At 39.2% G+C, this 22,500-nt stretch overlaps 2 protein-coding genes and 1 long non-coding RNA gene across 4 annotated transcripts in view; 2 read left to right on the top strand and 1 right to left on the bottom strand.

The window, feature by feature from the left end:
- dagla (diacylglycerol lipase, alpha) overlaps window positions 1-14,568 on the bottom strand; it is a 34,082-nt gene extending 19,514 nt beyond the window's left edge. Inside the window, exons 1-4 of one of the 2 annotated variants that reach the window (XM_043243759.1) lie at window positions 13,793-14,568; window positions 2,413-2,514; window positions 1,651-1,862; window positions 605-706 (exon numbers count right to left, since the gene is read on the bottom strand). In XM_043243759.1, coding sequence (XP_043099694.1) covers window positions 605-706; window positions 1,651-1,862; window positions 2,413-2,507 — 409 coding nt within the window. In that variant the 5' untranslated portion in view covers window positions 2,508-2,514; window positions 13,793-14,568. The remainder of the gene's footprint in view (window positions 1-604; window positions 707-1,650; window positions 1,863-2,412; window positions 2,515-13,792) is intronic. The other variant, XM_043243758.1, reaches the window with a different exon arrangement.
- Window positions 14,569-14,965: 397 nt separating this feature from the next.
- On the top strand, window positions 14,966-18,765 carry LOC122348375. The gene is made up of 2 exons (XR_006251320.1): window positions 14,966-15,614; window positions 16,899-18,765. It is a non-coding gene; the product is annotated as an uncharacterized LOC122348375 (long non-coding RNA).
- A 619-nt stretch (window positions 18,766-19,384) lies between these two features.
- polr2l (RNA polymerase II, I and III subunit L) lies at window positions 19,385-20,501 on the top strand. The gene is made up of 3 exons (XM_043243524.1): window positions 19,385-19,513; window positions 19,950-20,057; window positions 20,148-20,501. The coding sequence occupies exons 2-3, from the start codon at window positions 19,963-19,965 to the stop codon at window positions 20,254-20,256; spliced, it is 204 nt and encodes a 67-aa protein (XP_043099459.1). The 5' UTR covers window positions 19,385-19,513; window positions 19,950-19,962; the 3' UTR covers window positions 20,257-20,501.
- The last annotated feature ends 1,999 nt before the right edge of the window (window positions 20,502-22,500 follow it).

Raw genomic sequence — 22,500 nt, 5'->3', positions numbered from 1 at the left:
AGTAATAATAATAAAATTAATGTAATCAATTATTAAGTGTATAATTCAACTACCCCAAAATTACAATTGTGTTATAATTTACTGTCACTCATGGTTAAAAAGAGCATATGTAATTAATTTAATTTAATTTAATACTTTTTGTGATGTCTGTTTGATGCTTTACACAACAACGACCTACAATTTTCTTTTGGGAGTAATTTCTCACCCATATTTGAAGTGCAATTAATTTGTGATTAATTTTATTAATTAATCGCCGCATCATGTAATTAATTAGATAAAAACCTTTAATCGCTTACTAACCCTAATACCGTTACAAAATCAGAAATTTTGCGTAACACTTTACAAAAAGGTGAACCCTAAATTTATTACAGTTGTTCACGTTTCTTATATTATTTTTAACTAATGGTAAAAAACACAACTTGTGATTTTAATAGTGCATTAGCAAACGCTAAAATTAACATTCACTAAGATTACTAAATGCTGTGGAAATGCTGCAGTTCATGATAATAAAGTTGTTAACTAACATTAACTAATGAACCCTACTGTAAAGTGTCCCGACCCCCCTATATAGTACGTCACTTATTGTTTCGTCATGACGTCTTACCCAGGGCGAGGTTCTTGGCGGTTATGTCGGGGCAGGGCTGGTAGTACTGCACCAACCAGGCGATGCCCACCACCGCGTACACCAGCTCCACCAGCAGGATGGCTGCAGAGAGGGATAACAATTAATGTCAAGTGCTGATTTAAAGCCTAACCACATGTTTCAATGAAACACTTGCTACAGTAAGTATTACGAGTATTATCATTGCTCATTGATTTAGTGAAGGGGCAATTGTGAATTAACTGGCTTTCCCACTATTCAAATTTTTTTCCCCCTTAAGATTCTGAAAAAAATAGCAACGTATAAAAAAATTGACAAGGCTTGAAAGATGTCATTTCAAAATTCTATGGGAAAAGTACATTGTATAAAATAATAAAAAAAAAAAAAAAAAAATAATAAAATAATAATAATAATAATAATAGAGTAGTAATAGAGGATATATATATATATATATATATATATATATATATATATATATATATATATATATATATATATATATATACTTTATTTTATTTTATTTTTTTTTTATTCCAAGGCAAAAACAAATAAATCAGAATTGCAAGACACAAACTAAATTCAGAAGAACTCTGCAATTCTGGGAAAATAGGTTGAATTGTAAGATAACATTTATTTTATTTTGTGGTGAAAACTAGCTTCCATAAACTTATCCACGTGTGCGTATCAAAAAAGCGCAAAAAGCACACAATCACTGATGAAAATAGTCCACTTCAGTTCCAATGATCAGTATTCGCCCATAGTTTTGAAATTAAGAGCACAGAATGTTTTCACCGAACTCAGACTTTTTTCACATTTCTGGCATTTTCTGTAGCAGACGTCGTCATAGCTGGGCAAACTTTTGAGAGGAGTACCAAAAATATATTTTATTCACACGAAAGTTTTGCAATGCTGCCTTAAAATTTGGAAAAGCGTTTGCTTCAGTAGCATGCCCACGATGGATCGCTACAGTTAACAGAGCTGACGCATGAGACACGCAGAGAACCGCTGAAATTTTTTCACGATTTTTTTTGCGCAAAAGTGTGTCTTACCCAGCCGTATATAGAGTACATACTGCACGGCCTCTCTGGGTTGTGTATACAGGATGCTGCCTCTCATGCTCAGCCACATGATGGCGCTCTCGCAGATCAGACAGCTGACCAGGATGCCAAGGTAACCCCGACCGTGATCCACCAGCGTGACCGAGCATGACTGCTCTGAATTGTACGGCAGCCCAAAGAGAACCACGGACAGAACCACGAGCCTGCCGAAAGAACAAAGCCGCAGCGTCACAAAAACATACACATCTCGGAAATCTCACGTTTATGACGATATTCGCGTTAAAATGAATTACATTATACGACTTAATCCCATTGGGCAATTTCGTATTTTGAACTTCTTTTCCAATTCCCAACAAAAACAGTCCATTTAGTTTATAGGCGGCAAAGATTATGCCATGCGATAAATCTGCAAATTTATCTGCTGACATAGAGAATGCTGGGAAATATTTGAGTCTGTCACCTCAAAAACACTCAAAATGAGTGGAATTTTTGTTAAAATGTGCATGAAATAGGAGTAGAAGTTTTTATTTACAAAATATATCCGTGCATACTGTGTAAATTTATTGTGTATAGAGGTGTGTATAAGTGGTAAATATTACTCAAAATATTTGTGTACTTCATCATTATGGAAATCATTTAAATGTTTGATTTGCTCATTCGACCTCTGCTGAAGTCACAGTGATGGCTTATTCTTTACTGGTTTGATTGCACAAAAAGCACAAACTGTACAGACAAACACAAATACTAACTCACCATATGCAGTGTAGTATGAACAGGAAGAAAGCCGGTAACACCAGGTCATCACTGCCGACTGACCAGCGGCGCCGAAACAGTACCATGCCCGGCATCACTGCCCTGAAACACGTCAACACACTCCAGTTATGGACTGTTTGACACACACACACACACACACACACACACACACACTTCTCATTCACCACTTCTTCAATTCTGCAATAAAAGACAAGAGTACAAAAAGTCCAAAAGAGAAGGCGGCCGAACGCACGCACACTCTAAATGGAATTGCTATTGCAGAAAAAAAAAAACTCCTCAGCTCACATTAGAAAAAAAAACAACAACAGCGGCTTTAACGTCAAGACAAACAATGTTCCGGTGATCTGTGATTTAAAAGGAATGGTTAAAAAAAAAAAAAAAAAAAAAAAAATCTGCCATTTTCTTACCCTCATTTCATAATGACAAAACACCGTTCAAATATAATTTCATTTTTGGGTGATCTAAATCGGTTTTATAATTGTGCATCAGAGACTCCTGGTCTGATAGAAATAAGAAGCTAGAGAGAAAGGATTGAGGGAAATTATGAAAGAGGAAAAGAAAGACAAAGAGGAAGTGACCCATAACAATGATGACTATAAATGATCCTAACTCTTTATATCAATGATGGCATTATTATAAAGTGTTTAGGAGGCTACTAGGGCTTTGCTATGAAGTAGCTGAGGAGGTCTGGGTGAGCTCTTAATTGCACTGTAGTTGTTAGGGTGTTCAGGGTTGTTAGGGTACTGTACCGTTGTTAGGGTGTTCAGGGTTGTTAGGGTATTGTACTGTTGTTAGGGTGTTCAGGGTTGTTAGGGTACTGTACTGTTGTTAGGGTGTTCAGGGTTGTTAGGGTACTGTACTGTTGTTAGGGTGTTCAGGGTTGTTAGGGTACTGTACCGTTGTTAGGGTGTTCATGGTTGTTAGGGTATTGTACCGTTGTTAGGGTGTTCAGGGGTGTTGTACTGCAGTTGTTATGATGTTAAGGGTTGATAGGTTGTTGCACTGCGGTTGTTAGGGTGTTCAGGGTTGTTAGGGTATTGTACTGTTGTTAGGGTGTTCAGGGTTGTTAGTGTGTTGTACTGTTGTTAGGGTGTTCAGGGTTGTTAGTGTGTTGTACTGTTGTTAGGGTGTTCAGGGTTGTTAGTGTGTTGTACTGTTGTTAGGGTGTTCAGGGTTGTTAGTGTGTTATACTGTTGTTAGGGTGTTCAGGACCGTTTTCAGGGTCTTGTACTGCAGTTGTTAGGGTTTTCAATGCTGTTAGGGTGTTACACAGCAATTGTTACGGTGTGCAGGGTGCTTTTCAGGGTGCAGCAGTGCAGATGGTATGGTTTTAAGTATGGTTGCTAATGGCCCAAGTAAAAGAGCATTTTGTTCAAATCTCTGAGTTTAAGTGTGAGCAACAGTAGTAATGCTTGCCTCAGCAATCACCAGTAACTACAAGACAAAAACAAACAGAGAGAGAGTCTTGCGATTGTGAAGGAGGACTACTGATGGTTTCCATGGATACCGCTTTCAGTCCAGACACGGTAAAGCTCTGACCCAGCAAACTTTCATTGTGTGGCAAAATCGCTCCATTTACAACACAAATCTCAAACAAACCATTTCATCGATCAACAGGTACTTTCAGAGAGAGCAGATAATGTTGATAACACAGGATGTGACAGCCACATATTCTGTTGATCTTTTCGTGGATTGGGGTAAAGGGAAACGCCCTGACAAATCACTTCCCCAAAACATTTGTGCTTTTTACTGGGTGGTGTGGAGCAAAGGATCAAGTCAACATGAAATCAACATTTACTTCCTTCTTCCATGGTTTATTGGTTTCTTAACATCAAAAGTTTGTTCAAATCCCAAAACAAACCAATCTTTACACTCGGACCACCGATAATGACTGTCTTTAAACCCATGAGTTGGTTTAAGCCAACCCAACCCCACACTAAATGGCAGACTTGTAGATGTCTTCGCACATTAAAATACAAAACAAGTATTTCACACCAAAAAAAGACACTGTATCTTTAAACTAGCACTACTAGTTAATCATTCTCCTGCCTGATAAAGTGACAGATTGTAAATGGTTTCACTGCAGCTGTACAATAACACACACAGCACAGTCTATCACACTGTTAGCAGTTCATCAGTGCTCAATCTTCCCATTTCTCTTCACACCTGCGTCTCTCTGTTTCTCTTTCCTACCATCCATCTATCTGCAAAGACTCGTCCCTAAAACCAAACGCTAATTTAAAGCCTGTCTGGACACCAAGAACACTTTAAGTAAATAAAAAAGGACATTTTTTGTCATAAACATCCTGCTTACTTCCTCAGGAAGGTAAGAAACCCATGGGAAAACTCTTGACTGCCATGAAAGTTTATAACTATTTCTACAATAAATAAAAACTACAATCACTTAATTTATTTTTTCAGTTTATAAAATAACATTTTATTTACAAATACATTGTATTTGTTATTCATTTAAATACATGCATCTATATGCTAGTAAATTTAAAAATCATTTTAGCATTATACCACTCAATAATTTAAGCCAGTATTTTTATTTTTTAATTATTACCTTAATAAAAGCAAAAAGTTAAAAACATTTGTAATGCTACTAAATATTTCTACATCAAATAAATGCTGTTGTTTTGACGTCCTGTATCACAGATCTCACACAATATGAAGCAGCACAGCTGTTTTTAATAATATATAATAACCAGAAATGCATTTGAACAGCAAACCATCATATTAGTATTATCCCCGTGATACTGAAAACTGGAGTAATGATGCTGTAAATGCAGAAATAAATAATGCTACATTTTAAAATATATTAAATAGAAAACATTCCAGTTAAATAATACTAATATTTCACAATATTACTGTATTTTTTTTGATTAAATAAATGCAGCATCGGTGCATAAAATACATTATGTTTGCCTTGGCATTGGCCTCTTATCATTAACATGTAAACTAAGACATCACAAACAGACAAATAAAAAAATAAAAAAAAATTAAATAAAATAAAACAGAAGGGCCCATCATGTGCAATCGTTATAATGTCTATTAATGACAGATGATTGTCCAAAGTCTTGATTTGCAGAAACTTTCTTATCCAAAAGGCAAACTTTTACAATTTTGCAATCTGAAATCCACTGGCCAAAGTCAGCGCAGAAATCGTGCAAAAATGTTCATATTTCGTCTTTGATTTCATATATTTCTGAAAAATGTGTTCACACTAACTCAGGCATACACACTCATTCGAAGCAGACATAAATACACAAATACACACACTGCAGGTGGAGCTGGAAGATGTTGAAAGAACCGAGTGGGCGGCAGTGAAAGTGAAACATGATGAGGATGCAGGGAAAAGGAGGACTAGCATGAAAATTAGGAGAAAAAAGACAGAAGGCAAGAGAGAGCAAGGGTGAGTGAAGGAGGAAGAGAGAGAGAGAGAGAGAGAGAGAGAGAGAGAGAGAGAGAGAGAGAGAGAGAAGGAGGGAAGGAAGAATCTGGAGCAAGAGATGAGAGGAGAGGAGAAGAGAGGAGAGGCAGGGGAGAGTGGGTGTGTGTAGCACATGGTCCTCAATCTAAAAAAAGGACGAGAGCGGTTGAAGCCAAACTCGGAGTATGGATGAGCGAGATGAAAAGGAGAAAAGACAGAGAAAGCGGGCTGCAGCTACACAGAGATGGTGAAAACACAACAAGGACGTTACACTGGAGAAATGAAAGAGACGAAAAACGAGTCAAGGAGGGATGACCATATTTGAGATTAGAAATCTGGTTCATATTACCTAGTAACTTTTCAGCCTGCGTGTTTAAAGGCCGGATTTCTACAAGGCTGGGCACTGAGAAAGATTTCATGATTCGATTTGATTCCAATGCAGACGCTCTTGATTCGATTTACTGATTTAACTTGTATTTCAGGTAAAGTACATGTCAAAGTAAAACAACAAAACAAAACAAAAGCCAGAGGGCTAAGGTTAGGTTTACACACACACACACACACACACACACACACACACACACACACACACACACACACACACACAACCACAAAAGCACAAAAAGAAGTGGTTTATGCATAAGTTTAAACTGTATACAGGAAATCTTGGTACATAACTTACATGACATACATGTCATTACAAACTATTACATTTGACTGAAAACAAACTAATAAATCTTCGATTGCTATATATATTTTTTATAGTTATATAACAATATTTACACTTAAAATAAAAACTGAAATAAAAAAAAAGCACATATGAAATTTCCTTCAATTTGTTGTTCAAGTGTAAATATTGAAAGGTCATGCAAACATACACTAAATAAAACATTTCTTTTGTGTTATAACTAATAATAACTCTGATGGCAACTGAGATGGCAACAGCGATCAGTAACGCCACATTAAAAAGCTTCACTTTTTTGGTAAAAACTATAAAAGCAAAAATCAAGTTTTTACATATACTGCAAAAATCACTTCCAAGAGGTCCTGACAAGAACAAATGGACAATGAGAATCATTTTTGTTTATTAAAAAAAAAAATGTAGGAATGCAATTAGAATTTTTACAGGAAATAATCCAATGTTTGTCATTTACTCCATCAATTTATTAATCCTAAATATTATTTTTTTTTCTTGTAGGCCTAACAAAAACAAGTAGGCTTAAACTAAATCTTATTTATTTAAAGTCTCTTTTACATTTATTTAAGAAAGACACTTAACGAAGCACTTTTGCGTGAAGTGATGGAAAAATGTCCCTGCTCTGGAAAACGTGTCGTTGATAAAGCCAAAAGTTATGAGGAAAAAAATTATTAGGTTAACTGCATCTTAATGTGGAAAAGCTGAATGCAAAACAACATCAGAACTGGAGGAAGGTGAGGGGGGAAAAAAAACGGACATGTGGTCGAATCTGGTCAATAATTGATACACTGAAAAAAAAAAAAAAAAAGAATGGATGGTTTGAAGGTAAAAGTTTGTATATAGATGGTTGTGTAAAGTGGAAAAACTCAGCAACTGGCCATAAAATGCATCAAATTAATAAACTTCATAATGGAAAATAGGGATTATGTATTGGCATGCCAAGGAATGAGTAGGGGGTGGAACGCAGCGTGTTGAAAAATAAATAGGGCATGACAGGAGGAAAAGTGTGGACCATGTGGCAAGGAGAATGAGAACGACAGAGCAGAGCAGAGCAGAGCAGGATCCAGTCAGCTGGCTGCTTGTATCAACACTGTACGTGAATATTTGCCTTTGTGCACTCTGGAGACGTTCTTGTTTTGCAATCGTCGCTGTATGTACACGCGCGGCGGATAGACGTCTTTGGTTGTTTTTCAGAGGCTCCTCTGACACAAGCATGTCACATCAAGTTAAAAATAATACTTCAGCTTGGGACACGCAGCACACGTCATCTCAATTTTGGGGGCGCAGGAAATTAATTTGGTGGCGCGATAAAAATCTGCAGATGCGGAATTCTAACTTCGCCATGAGTAATCTTTTCAAGACACGCCTACAATCATTTGTAAGCAAATGATATTTGAGGTATACCTTCTTTCTGTGTAAAATTAACAATATGTACGGCAGTCAACATTTGAAGCGAAAAAAAAAATCATTTTGGTTTTAGGGCTACTTTGATGAAAAGTTTTGATCCACTTGAAATGTTGACTACTGTATAACATTGCATTTATTTTAATTAAGCTTTTTTTATCATTTGCATTGCATATTGTTTGTCTCCATTCATTATCACAGAAGTCGATGTCACTTTACAACAACAAAAATATAATTATTTCTATAGTACCGTATAGTGTTGTGTAGTATAGTACAGCTTCGCATTGCATCACGAGATGAGTATCTGAGGGCGCATGCATGCCATAGCGTCATTTTATTCCTGATTTTCAAACATGACCAAGCTTGAACATTTGCACAACCTTTAATTTGATGCAAAAAAGTGTTACGTAACGCTGCGATATCGCTCGACTAGCTGGTTTGCTTAAAAAACGCCACCCGGAGAAAATAAACAGGAAATATACTTCCAGAACGCACAGCCGCAAAAAGTGGGCCGTCGCTCCCGTGCAAATTAGCAGCTGTTGGTCAAACGAATCTTGTGGCCTGTCAGTTACTGTACCTTCAGACTGCCACGCCTCCTCAAGAAATATCTGCCCCCGTGACTGTGCAAATGTCTCGCGAACAAATAATCCACTGCTTCTGCGGTTTAACCGCACTTGAGGATAGAAAATCTCGTGCCCTGCTCGTTTAACCAGATGTCAAGTCTTTCAAACAATTATCCTGTTGTAAGATGAGGTTTCGGGTGACTTTAATTCCATGCAATCCCCGATAAAGCCTCGTTGAAGCATCGGTGGGATATCATGACGCCCCCAAAAAGTGCTTTAGACACACTTGAAAACATCTGAATGTCATTGTAATAGATAGCAAAATAATAGCTTGCGAAATGCTCAGAAGTACATCCAGCCTCACTCAGTGGCCTTATTAATATGAATGATATGCTAATGCTTGTATTATGAGATTGTACATCCATAACACCTCATCCAAATGAGTCATAAATGAAAGCGGCCTGAAGTGATGAGAAAATATTTTAGTATTTTTTTTCAGCGTTGCCCATCTCCAATGCCGGCCGCAATCGAACCTTTAGCAGCTCACATTATTTAGATATAGTTAAGCATTATTTATATTATATTCGTGCATCTTCTAATTCCGATAAATATAGCATTAAATAAACGTCGTCGCAACAATTAATGACAGCGGATATAATGCACACAAAATTGCTGAAGCAAAAAAAACTGTTACAGTAAAACTGTACGTGGTATTTATTATAAATGGCCATTGTGAGCCAGTTCATTTAAGCAACACTTGCTTCTGGGTCTATTTTTAAACAAAACGCAACATAAACCGTTTCAATATTCAACCGTATCAATACAGAGTCATAAAAATGTCACGCTAAAAATGTGACGATCTGAAAAAAATGACAAAGCGCACGGCCTTGTTCTATAAAGCACAAAGAAACTGCTTTCAATCAACGGACTGATTCAATCAACGGACTGATTCATACGTGAATCACTCAAGACACTGCCTGAAAAGATGGAAAATCCAGCCCTGATGGGAATCCTGAATAATCCGTGGCCATTATAATCAATGTGAGGTGATGATTAACTCCCAGAGTCAATTACTTTAAAATAAAACACAGATTTGCCCGAGCAGGTTCAAGCCGTGAGATGAACTACGTGCTGAAACAGACTGCTAAACTCAACCTGTTGAACTGAGAACGGATGACAGCGACCTACATTAAAGAGCCCATACTGGTCAACCACTAAAAGCAACCTAGATTTTCGAAATTTAGGATGCAGTCGCGTTAATAAACTGCAGTTTTTTTCGCATGGTTCTGCAAATTTTTTCCCGCTGTGCAGATTTCCTCACTGTAAAGACGCAGAGCTGTAATTAAAACTATCTGAGCCCCGAAGATCTACGCATTGCTCAATAATGCATTACAGAAGCTAATACAATTTTAAACAATACGGTCGCTATATTTCTGTAGGCCATCTCTTTTTTTTTTTAGTGACAGACTGCACGATGTTGAGGGGACAATATCCCTGTTGTTCTTGCAGAGAGCTGTATTTTTAGAGAACATCTGCCTGCATCGTATTGCGGAAACTGGATATCACACACACACACACACACACACACACACCATCAATGTTTTATCACAACACGGATCTGCAAATGTGAAAAGGTGGTGAACTGCTAAACTAAAGATCAAACGCAGACACTGGATCTCATTCATGAATCATGAGCCAGCTGAACGGTTCATAAACCGTTCTCATGTAAATTGTTGCAATTAATTTATCGCCTTCCAAAATATTTACAAAAACATTTTCATTAAAGAGGCCCAACGGCAGTAATCATAACCTGCTGTAAACTACGTAAATCAAATCAATTTTATTTTATAATTTATTTTTGAAAATTTAAAAAAATATATATATTTTTTTAGTACATTTAAATTCAATTTTAGGCATAATAACCGCATAATTTATAATTAATGTATACAGATATATAATTTATTTTATAGCTATATAATGTATTTTTTGATATGCATTTTATTTTTATAATTTGTACTGATATAATCAAAATTTCAGCAATCACTGTACAGGACGCACCAGAGGAAGTTCATTTCTCAACTCGGTCTATTGCATCACTGTGAGCAAAGACTGGAAAGAATATACTACTCTTTATGAACAGTATTGTCCTTTAATCGGACTATTATTTATGCTGGCCAATCGCAAATGTGTTCAACACAGTCCAATACTGGGGACGACATCAGAGGTAAGCCTGCTTCAAAAGGCCAAACGGAGCCTGCGGGCGATTTCAAGACCCCTTCTACACCTCAGTACCGCTCTACACATTCAGCCTTTGATTGAAGAATGGGTTTGTTTCGCTCGCTCTTCATGGAGAACGTTGGAGAAGTAGGGCTGCACGATGGTTAAACTGTTTTGGCATACATTTATCACATGCATTAATATATTCTCCACATTATGAAAACCGGTAAAAGCTTCTCTTAAAAGTAAAAACGGCAAAACTCCATTACTTTCTATAATAATTCCAAATTGTTTTTCTTTCAAAACAACAAAACGACTATCAGAGAGAGGTTGCTTAAGCATTTATTCAGGAGCCACAATCGCAAACAGCATATTTGAGATTTGCGTTTGGATTTATTAGCACGTCACGGAGAGTGTTTGCTTGCAGATTTGGTTGCAATAAATTGCGCAATCAGGCCATGTGAGGGAAAACACGGGCTGTTTGAGCAGAAAAACGCAATGGAGATCGCTAAAAACTCCATCTATGCTTGTCGGTGTTTTCAGCACATTTTTGCAACGCAGTTGCCAGAAAAAAACAAGTGAAACGTGCAAAAAATGAATTTAACGTAAAAGTTGATTGTGGGATTTTCACACATTTTCACATTTAAAACTGGAATCAGGGAGTCTTAAAAATTAAACGAATCTGTATGAAATAAATGATAAAAATACAATATATACAAATTAATTCTGTAATTAATTAAAACAAAATTATTATTTGTTACGGAGCAGTCCAGTAACATATGGTTTATATAAAAGGCGGTCTTGCAGAACACAAAGTTGGACTTTCACTTTTCATAAGAAATATGTGATGTTTCCAGGGCTATCCAAAGATTGATTGCATCCACAATAAAAGTTTTTGTTAACATAGTATATATATATATATATATATATATATATATATATATATATATATGTGTATATATGCATTATTTATATAGAAACACACACATATAGTAAATATTAACATGTATAATTTTTTACTCTTACATTTTATATTAAATATAAACATATTGATAAAATATTTTTTCTTTATATATATATATATATATATATATATATATATATATATATATATATATATATATATATATATATATATATATATATATATATATATATATATATATTCTGTAATGGTATGACAGTATGGTGGGTTCCAATTTTATCCAGCTAAAATTACCTGGATTGTAAAAAGCGGGTATTTCATACAAGAATTTAGCCATGCACGAAATTTCTGAAAAACATAATATGTCTATTAAAACTTGCTGACTTATAAGGCACATTTGGATAGATTAATGATAAAAACAATATCGATCCAACAAATTCATCATCTGATATTTGCTCCTATCTGCATCAGTTTCGATTAATGCAAGTAATCATCCTGCCTACATTCAACTGTTGCCATCAACAGACAGCGCTCATTGTCTGCTTTGACTTTAGCAACAGTTTCGTGTGCATCTTATTTGCAACTTATTTCCCCATATTACCAGTCATCAATCGCCCTGCACACTAAATTATAGACCACCCAAGACGCCGTAATCAGTCAATAATCTGTTCAAATTCAGATCAAGAGGTAAATCAACCAAACGGCACACCAACAAAATGATCGTAAAACGCGCTCTTTGTCCATACACTGCATTTAGTAATTAACAGCAATTTCCTCTCGCAGCGAGCATGCATTTGCTGGCCCCATCAAACCGCTGATGGGCTTCATCCAGTCTTGAGGATACAACCACAACCTCTCCATTAAGAATTAAAAGGCTCCGGTTCATAACTTCAATCAACTTTTCACACCGTGTGTGTGTGCAGCAGACATCAGGATCTGCAATACCGCTGTCAAAAAGCACAGGTACTTCTCCTGAGCAAGAGTCAGTCATAAGGCAAACATCCTCACCGGCAATGAAATGAAGTAACACACTCTAACTCACCACAGTGTAACGTAATTAACCGGGCATGTACCAGAAATGCCGGTTGTGCTCACGCGCCTGCAGCAACGCAAAACTGCTCCTTAAATGCGCTGTTATTCAAAAGGCTGTGAAGGTATGGACCTGAAAAATGACTAAAATGTGGTTTAAATAGCCTCAGCAACTAGTTGTCACGTGCAAAATACAAATTTATTAATTATAAATGTCAGAACAAAACTGCTTAATGTTTTATTAATCCAAGAATCTGATTTAGGCCTACTTCCAAGAACACCATGTTAATACCACTGTGCAATGTAGCGCATATATATATATATGATATTATATATTATATATATAATATATATATATATATATATATATATATATAATGTATGTGTAAATGCATGTATAATATATATATATAATATATATATATATATATATATATATATATATATATATATATATATATATATATGATGTTAGGCCTGTATAATATATATATATATATATATATATATATATATATATATATATATATATATATATATATATATATATATATATATATATATATATATATATATATATATATATATATATATATATATATATATATATATATATATATATATATATATATATATATATATACATACATATATACACACACACACACACACACACACACAGTGACAATACTATGACATCAATTAGTAAACCATAGTACTTTTGAGCAATTTAACAATGCACAGAGTGATTAGCATATTCGTATATCACAATATTAAATAATCAAAGCACTTCAAATCGCACTATCATGCTATAAGCTCAAAAACATGGTAATTTCCGTTAGTGCGTTAACACCATTAACGGTTTTCTGTGATAACTAGGCTATATAGTTAATGACGGACAAACTGACAACACCATAGCACTAAATGTACCCAGAGGCGCTTCAAAACATCGCAATAAATGCAGCATATTCGAACAAAAACATTAGTGTTTTTCCTTCGTTGGCGCACTAACTGTAGTAACTACGCTTTTCTGACGGAAACTGCGGTTACCATGGTAAATGTTCATACGGGTCGCCCGTAAAGAGACTCACCTGTAGTATGAGCGCGTCTTCCCGAGACCTTCTTCTGCATGGACTCACTTAAATCTCCCATCCTCCGCAAACACACACACACACACACACGCGCGCACGCACGCCGAACCGCAGAACCGACCCGAATCACGGTTCCGAGCCAGCCACAGGTCTCAGAACAGCGGCAGCCCCGTTAACGCGGCGTCCCGTTCGCATTCGCACGAACGCCCGAAGAAGTGAGGACGTGTTTGATCGCGGCTGTCCCAGAACCGGGGTTTTTTTTTTTTAATATTATTTCGTATCGATCGCCTCAGTTTCATTGACATTCCGCCGTCACGTCACCGATATTTTCACGCCTTTCCGAGCGCGCGCCGCGTCGCGAGCCGCTCCATATCCCCTTCAAACCGCAGAAACGTTCACGCGCGAAGGGATCGCGCATTTATTCCGTGACAGTCCCTCTCCGCGTAGTAAAATCGCGCGGCGAGCCCGGATCCCGCACTGTCCTCCGCGGCGGCGGCAGGTCCCAGTCAGATTGATTGCTGTATATCTTCGCTGCGATCTTTCTTTTCCATTGAAGCAACGTCGTTGCGATTCTCCATTCCAGTTGCGCATTCCGGACCAGCATCCCGCTTCCCGCGTGCGCTCCGGGCGTAGCTCACGTCATCCGTTGGCTGCCGTAAGAGGCGCTGCGCTGTTGACGTACGACGCTGCGCTTTTCCGCTGCTTAGGAACCACTGGCACACTGCTGGGACGGGCTTAGTGAATACAGAGGAGACTCCTCCGAAATAGTGTGCTGGGCGTGGAACGACGTCATTTCCTGCATTTCTTCAGTCTGGTTAAGCAGCAGGGAGTGCCTAAAGATGAGAAACAAATCAATTAATCAATACATAGATACGCAATACTTAGGCCTAGGCTGTACACACCATAGATAGATAGATAGATAGATAGATAGATAGATAGATAGATAGAAAGAAAGAGATAGATAGATAGATAGATAGATAGATAGATAGATAGATAGATAGATAGAAAGAAAGAGATGGGTAGATAGATAGATAGATAGATAGATAGATAGAAAGATAGATAGAAAGAAAGAAAGAAAGAAAGAGATAGATAGATAGAAGATAGAAAGAAAGAGATGAAGAAAGAAAGAGATGATAGATATAAATAGATGGATAGATAGATAGAAAGATAGATAGATAGATAGATAGATAGATAGATAGATAGATAGACAAAATATTTTCTGTTAGATATAGACGGCAGATAAACATTTATGTAGATGATGTATATATAGAGTATTTTAATTTAAGGGCATGTTCTGGCTCTTCAATGATATAAATAGGTTCATACCAATCTGTCTTTGAGGTGTGTGTGATGTAACACATCTCGACTGACATATGAATGCAAGTTAGCTCGTAAAACATTTCCTCTGCAGGTAAGACCTGCTCAGGCACTGCCCAAAAAAATGCACCTCCCGTGACGGCGAAGGGATGAACGAGCTGCCCGTGTTTGCCGCGGACCGTAGCGCCTGCATGACGTCAATAAAGTGAAATTACATAAAACTTCGACGCAACAGCCGTTACAGCAGTTCGAGCCCTGGCTGCGCCGCGCTCCCCCATCCTCACCGATGGAGTGGTACGGCCCAGTTCCTCTCCTCCTCCTCCTCCTCCTCCTCCTCCTGCTGCTGTGTCCTCCATCACTCCATTTCCTTTGATTCTGTTTCTCCTTGAGGACGGATTCAGGCCTTCCTGCAGAGCACAGCTCCTGGTTCCTCATCCCCCGTCTCTCCGCCCTTCTTCGAAAAGAGGACAAGGTGAGCGAGGATTACAAAGGCAGCATAAAGAAGGTACGTGCCATCCATCACCATCCATCCATCCATCCATCCATCCAGCAGAGCTGAAGAGAGTGCAGTGCGCTGCTGTGGCCTGCTCAGCCATCATAACTGCATCACTACAGAAATCACATCCATCGCGCGCTCTCTTAACCTATTTCCAGTCCGTCTTTCCAGGTTATGCGTGCTTCTGCGGTTCTTTTTTTTGTGCGTGACTCTATTTATTTTTAATGCACGGCGCTCTACCCGTCCTCCGCCGGTCCTGTATGACTCATGCAGATTCACAGGGATATTTCTTGCACGCTGCGGACGAACTAGTTCGCGTTTAACGCTTGCGATATTGTGTTCGGCCGGCGCAAAAGGTCCGTAAGGAACGCCACTGGTGTTGCTTGTCACTTTTGTACCGCATACCCTAAAAAAGAGCCCAAAAGACTCGCATGCTTTTTTAAGGAAGCAACGACTAATGCACGCTGCCCTTTGGCTGTCTAATACAAGCAAATATAGCACGTAAGAGTCTGCAGTCCACTGCATGTACAGTAATGTCATTGCTACATCAAGGTCAAAGGCTCAAATGTTTCATGTGCATTAATTCTGTTTTTGTGACACATTCACATATTTTGACATATATATATATATATATATATATATATATATATATATATATATATATATATATCTCCAAACCCCATGCGTATGTTTTCAGTGGCACACAAAAGGAGAGTTGTCTTTTTCGTTTAGTGTCCTGCAGTCTAGAACATTTTAAATAAATAAATAAATAAGAAAAAATTTAATATCGCAAGCATATAGTTATTTAGATTTTTTTAAACATTTGTTAACACAATGTTTTATATTTTTTTATATTTTATGTGTATATAATTGACCAAAAGTGACAGTGTAATGTTACAGTTAACTTATTTTCTTTAGGTTTTTCTAATTATAAATACATCACAGTGCACAAAATATTAAACAACGCAACTCTTTTCAACATAGAAACGATAATAGAATAATAGGAAATGTTTTAAGCAGCAAATACGAATATTGGTATGATTTCTGAAGGATCACTTGACGGTAATGATGCTGAAAATTGCATTACATTTAAATTATATTAAAGCGGAAGGCAGTTATTTTACTTTTGTAATAATATTTTATGACCGTACTGTTTTTTTTTTACTGTATTTTTAATCGATTAAATGCAACCTGGAAAAAAGAGACTTCCAACCAAAAAAAAAACGGTTGTGCGCGTGCAGAAATTGTAAAACCTCAATCTCTCCCTTTTCTTCATATTTGTATTCCTAAAAGAAACCTGCCGGATTCCTCAACCCCTTGATCCCATTCCCACATGGAAGCAAAAGCCAAGGGAGCGTCGAAGTCTGCCTCCAAAGCAGAGAAGAAGGAGGCAGCGCCGCCGCCGAAACCAGACCCCGTCTCGGCTGAACCCGCGGAGCCCGAGAAGCCGGCGGAAGATGGAGCCTCCAACCAACAGGGGGCGGCGGAGTCCGCAGGAAGTAGCTGCGAAACCTTAGAAAATTTGAAGCCTTTCCTGATCGGAGGAGCTGTCATCGCCCTTGGCGCTGTATTGGTGGGCGTAATCTTATTAGCCAAAAAAAACTGACCTACGATTGGTTGTTAGACGGTGGGGTTGATTAGCTCACAGACTATTAGAGTTTATATATAAAGGGGCGGGGAGTCACTAGAGAGGTGAGCGTACGTCCTCTTAGTCCTGGACATGTGCTGGCAAGGATTTCCGAATTGCCAGAAATGATCAGGTTTTGGCTTTGGTTTTCGAAAAAAAGTGGCATGCAGGCATTGTGCGTAGTCGACCAACCGTGGCCCCACGAGAAAGACGGGACCCGCAGAGAGCGGCCGAAGCCGTGCAGATTCGCACAGGTACAACGTACGAAGGCCACAGAGGTGGCTTCAGCAGGAAAAACAAAGTCAAAACCCGGGCATTTTAAGCAATCTGGAAACCTCGACCGGGGCATGCCCCGGAAAACGAGCACGTATGGTCGCTCTACACACTAGGCGTCTTAATTTTACGCTGTCCTTTTAATTTCAGTGCTTGTGGTGACGTTCCTGCCAGCTATTAGAGCAAGCTAGAGATGCATTTAGGCCAAACACGTTTCCTAAAACATTAAACTTAGTCGTAGCCAATGCACATTTCCATCCTAGTCACTCTGCCTGCGGGGCTGATGCTCAAAAACACCCTCATCCACGCCGTAATGTTGATATTAAACCAATTATCCAAAAAATATTTCCGTTTTTCAAGCTGGAACTGAATCCATAACCGCCAACTGTACGATACAATAAAGTTAAGATGCATGACTCAAGGTTAAAAACACACTCATTTGTAGAAATTAAACGCTATTTACGTCTTGAAACCAATAAGAGCGATTGGTTTCGCACTTAAATGCTTGCGCAAATCCATATGTACATATCGAGCCACCGACATCTATTACAGTCAGGCCTGTATTGCTGAGAGGAGGTGTGGAAATGCAAAGAAAATCTCAAATATTATATGGGTTCATTTCGTATTTGGCATCGGTTATCGAACGAACGCCAGTCATCCAGTGACCTCGCGCACTGTAGACCATCTGTGCCATTTCAAAAATCTTAGTTTCTTGCTCGAAAGACGATTTTCCGAAGTGGGCCCGCGGAAATAGATGCGCGACGCAACATAGATGCAACGTAGATTACGGCGGCTCTCGGCCAAACAGCTTCGATTTCGCAGTTACACTACGACGAGCGCTGCACACGACAGAAACGATCCCTGAATGCATGCGGACACAAACAATATACACTCACACGTCACACGACATACTGTCACAGAAAATGACATTTTCTTTAAAGTGCGTATGTAATGCAATAATTCAAATAGAACTCTGTATTTAAAAGAAAGAGGACTGTGTATTTGTTGCGATGCGGGGGGGATGAAGACGCGGCAACATGGCGGTCGTCTTGGAGGCGATGTTGATGATGAGTGTTTATGATTTTATTCGTTTGTTCTAATGAAGTTTACCTGTTTCTCTAATGTGGCCCCTTTCCTCCTGCCATATGTATTTATTTTGCACACGACCTCGCCTGCTGCCTTTCTGCTGTTCCTTGTGTGAATTAAAACAAGATGGCTCCCTTGTGACTCGATGACCTTATTAAAGGACAATGAACCATATTTTCCCAGACTCCATGTGTTTTTGCTTCTCTGGTTATTTTTGGACAGAATTCCACACCGGAAGCCTGTTTTTTTTTTTTTTTCATACTCGTGACAGATGTTTTTGCTGTTAATTTCGCCTATTTACTAAACGAAACAGTCGCTATTACAAAATAATACAGACATGCATCTATCACCGGAAAAAGAAAGAATGACAATAAAACATACATAAGTTCAGGGGATACGCATGATGCTTTATCTATGGTTATAAATCGATCATCAAACTACATAAATGATTTCTATAGCTGTGTACAAAAAAAAGTTTTTACTGAATTGTACATTAGTACAGAATTTTTATATAATTTTTTATATAATTATTATTTTATTCTAGCCATGGTTTTACAAAACAGTGCGAAACAATAATAAAATAAAACAGTATAATAAATATCTCACTAAACACCTTTTTTAAATCTTCCATTTTTTCTTCCGGTTTTAACATATTGATAATAACATCGTTTTAAACCCGCTGATGTAGTGCAAGCGTCTGGCTAAAAAAAATATAGCCTTAAAATACAGCACACCATTTTATTTATACCTGTGTTTGCAGAGATACGACTTTAATATATTTTAATGTTGGAGTTTGACAGAACGCGTGAAGCGCGGATCTCTTTTCATGACCTTGTTTCCGCCCGGGAGTAATTGAGGGACGCAACGCGGAGGTTGTCGTGAGCGCGCAAGAGGAACGCGTGCAGCGTGCAAGATTGTTTTGGTAACGTTTCTTACATTTTTGACATATTATGACATATTACATAATAATAACCGGTTCTAATTATAAGAGTTTAGTTATGGGTTTTCAACTAAGGAACATATCTTGAGCTGAACGACTATATTATTAATTTTACGTGACGTTAGTGTCACATGCAACGCTATATTTCCACAACGGTTATATATTTATCATCTCTATCGACCGTAAGGCGTGTTTATATACATATCTTTAAAGAGTAAACCTCGTCTGCGTGTTGAGAGACACGTTTAAACAATGTAAAAAATAGTATTTACATTAACGTCCTATTATATATAGTAAAACATTGCTTACCTACATTCAAAAGCTTGCTACCTGACATAAACATAAGCAAAATACATGCAAAAATAATGTCCAGCGATGCGAGTTTTCTAATGAACGATTGCTTTTTCTTCATTTCAAGCCTCTCCTTCGCCATGATCATCCCCATCCGCTGCTTCACTTGTGGGAAGATTGTTGGGAACAAATGGGAGGCGTATTTAGGTCTTCTTCAAGCAGAGTATACAGAAGGGTGAGCGCTCGAGGCTTTCATTCAGGACTGATTTCTCTGTGTGTTTTCCCGTGGTGTCAGACTGAACGCCCCTCTGCTGGTTTTCCCCAGGGATGCTCTCGACGCTCTGGGTCTGAAGAGGTACTGCTGTCGCCGGATGCTTCTGGCTCACGTGGATCTCATTGAGAAGCTGTTGAATTATGCACCGCTGGAGAAGTGAGGAGCTTTTCTGTCACATCTGGAGATGTGCGTCCCACTGTATTTTCAAAGACTTGATCCAAATGGAAGGAATGCAGGCGTGGACGTGGCTGGTTCCTCGGAGTGTATCTGAAGCAAGCTTATGATGTTGAATTTTTGTTTATTAGCATTTTTGTTAAATGAAGATTGAAATGTATCTGTTGTGTGGTTCTTTACATTTTTTAAAAATAATATCTTCAACAATACAATAAAAATAGCTTGTCTTTACCTGTCTTCAACTAGTGTTATCAAAACACTGAGGAAATCTTAGCATGCATGCTTTTTTTGTACAAAAATACTACTACTAATAATAATAATTTTTCTATATCCAAAAATTTCATTATTCACCCCTTTTTCGAAATTTGTCTGTAGATAACACACACATTATGTATATGTATATGTGTATATATATATATATATATATATATATATATATCGGCTGCCCCTCCTCTTTATATATCACCATCACCCCGTCTTTTATATATCGCCGCCCTTACCAGGCTCCCGACGGGAGTGGGTGTGTTCGAGAGGAGGGGCGTGGTATTGGCCAGGTCTGGCGGCGCGTGTGACGAGGCACACCTGAAGGGATTTAGCCTTGTCACCGCCGCCGTTAAATGCCCTGCGCGCCTCTCCTCGGGAGACCGGTCTCTTCCCCGTGCATGCATGCGCTGGTGTCCTCGTGGGTCCAGGAAGGGTGCGTGAAGGAGCTCGTAAACAAGCGCGTCGTGGGACCCCGTACAGTCCAGGCGATGCACCCGGATACGGCTGACGGGCCAGGATGCCGAGCCGTTAAATCCCCTAAATCTGACGACCGGAGGAAAGAAGCGACGGAGATGCCGCGGAAGATATATATATATAACAGGAGAGGGGCGCGCGTGCGACCGCTGTCCGCCCCTTACCTGGACCCTGCCCCTGGAACACTACCTGACCTTCCACAATCCCAGAAGCACAACGAGGGCACCAGTTTCCCCTTTATTTGGACACTTTTCCCTTGGACACTTTATTTTGTACTATTTTTGTTAATAAAAAAAGCCTCTCCGAGGCCTGACGCCACGCCCACTGTGTCTGTCGTTGGCTCCTCCCGTCACAGTGGTGGAGAATGCGGGCAAGGCGGAGCTTAGACGGCACAGTTGGGCGACATCTGATGACGTCATCCCCTCTCGCTGGTACCCATGCCGGGACGGAGGAACAACGGAGACTTCCTCCCAGCCACCAGGAAGGGTAAGTGACGCTACATTGTCATTTACCCGGTGGCTGGTTGAGCATTCCGACTAATTCCCGGTTTCTCTGTCCCGGTGCGAGAGGGATTTAGGAATCCTGCCCCGCCCACTCCGACCGCTGGAGCCTGGTTGAGGAAGGTAGCACTCCTGCGTGGGCGGCGACCGCCTGACGGGGTTGTTGCTGGGGGGGGGAATGTGACGAGTCGGCTGCCCTCCTCTTTATTGTCACCATCACCCCGTCCTTTATTCGCCGCCCTTCACCAGGCTCCCGACGGGAGTGGGTGTGTTCGAGAGGAGGGGCGTGGTATTGGCCAGGTCTGGCGGCGTGTGACGAGGCACACCTGAAGGGGATTTAGCCTTGTCACCGCCGCCGTTAAATGCCCTGCGCGCGCCTCTCCTCGGGAGACCGGTCTCTTCCCCGTGCATGCACGCTGGTGTCCTCGTGGGTCCAGGAAGGGTGCGTGAAGGAGCTCGTCCCGCCGCTGACAAGCGTTCGCACAGTCCAGGCGACGACTGCACCCGGATACGGCTGACGGGCCAGGATGCCGAGCCGTTAAATCCCCTAAATCTCTGACGACCGGAGGAAAGAAGCGACGGAGATGCCGCGGAAGAAGCCGCCGCCCCTCGCGCCCCCGAACAGGAGAGAGGAGCGCGTGAGCGACCGCCGGACTCCGCCCCTTACCTGGACCCTGCCCCTGGAACACTACCTGACCTTCCACAATCCCAGAAGCACAACGAGGGCACCAGTTTCCCCTTTATTTGGACACTTTTCCCTTGGACACTTTATTTTGTACTATTTTTGTTAATAAAAAAGCCTCTCGAGGCCTGACGCCACGCCCACTGTGTCTGTCGTTGGCTCCTCCGTCACAATATATATATATATATATATATGTATGTGCGAATATTACATATTATATATATATATATAAATTTTTAATATATATATATGTATAAATGTTATATATATATATATATGTATAAATTTTATATATATATATATAAATGTT

Source organism: Puntigrus tetrazona, chromosome 7 (assembly GCF_018831695.1).
Source record: "Puntigrus tetrazona isolate hp1 chromosome 7, ASM1883169v1, whole genome shotgun sequence".
In the NCBI taxonomy this organism is placed as follows: Eukaryota; Metazoa; Chordata; class Actinopteri; order Cypriniformes; family Cyprinidae; genus Puntigrus; species Puntigrus tetrazona.
Note: the sequence above shows the minus strand (reverse complement) of the source record. Positions and strands in the feature narration are given on the sequence as shown.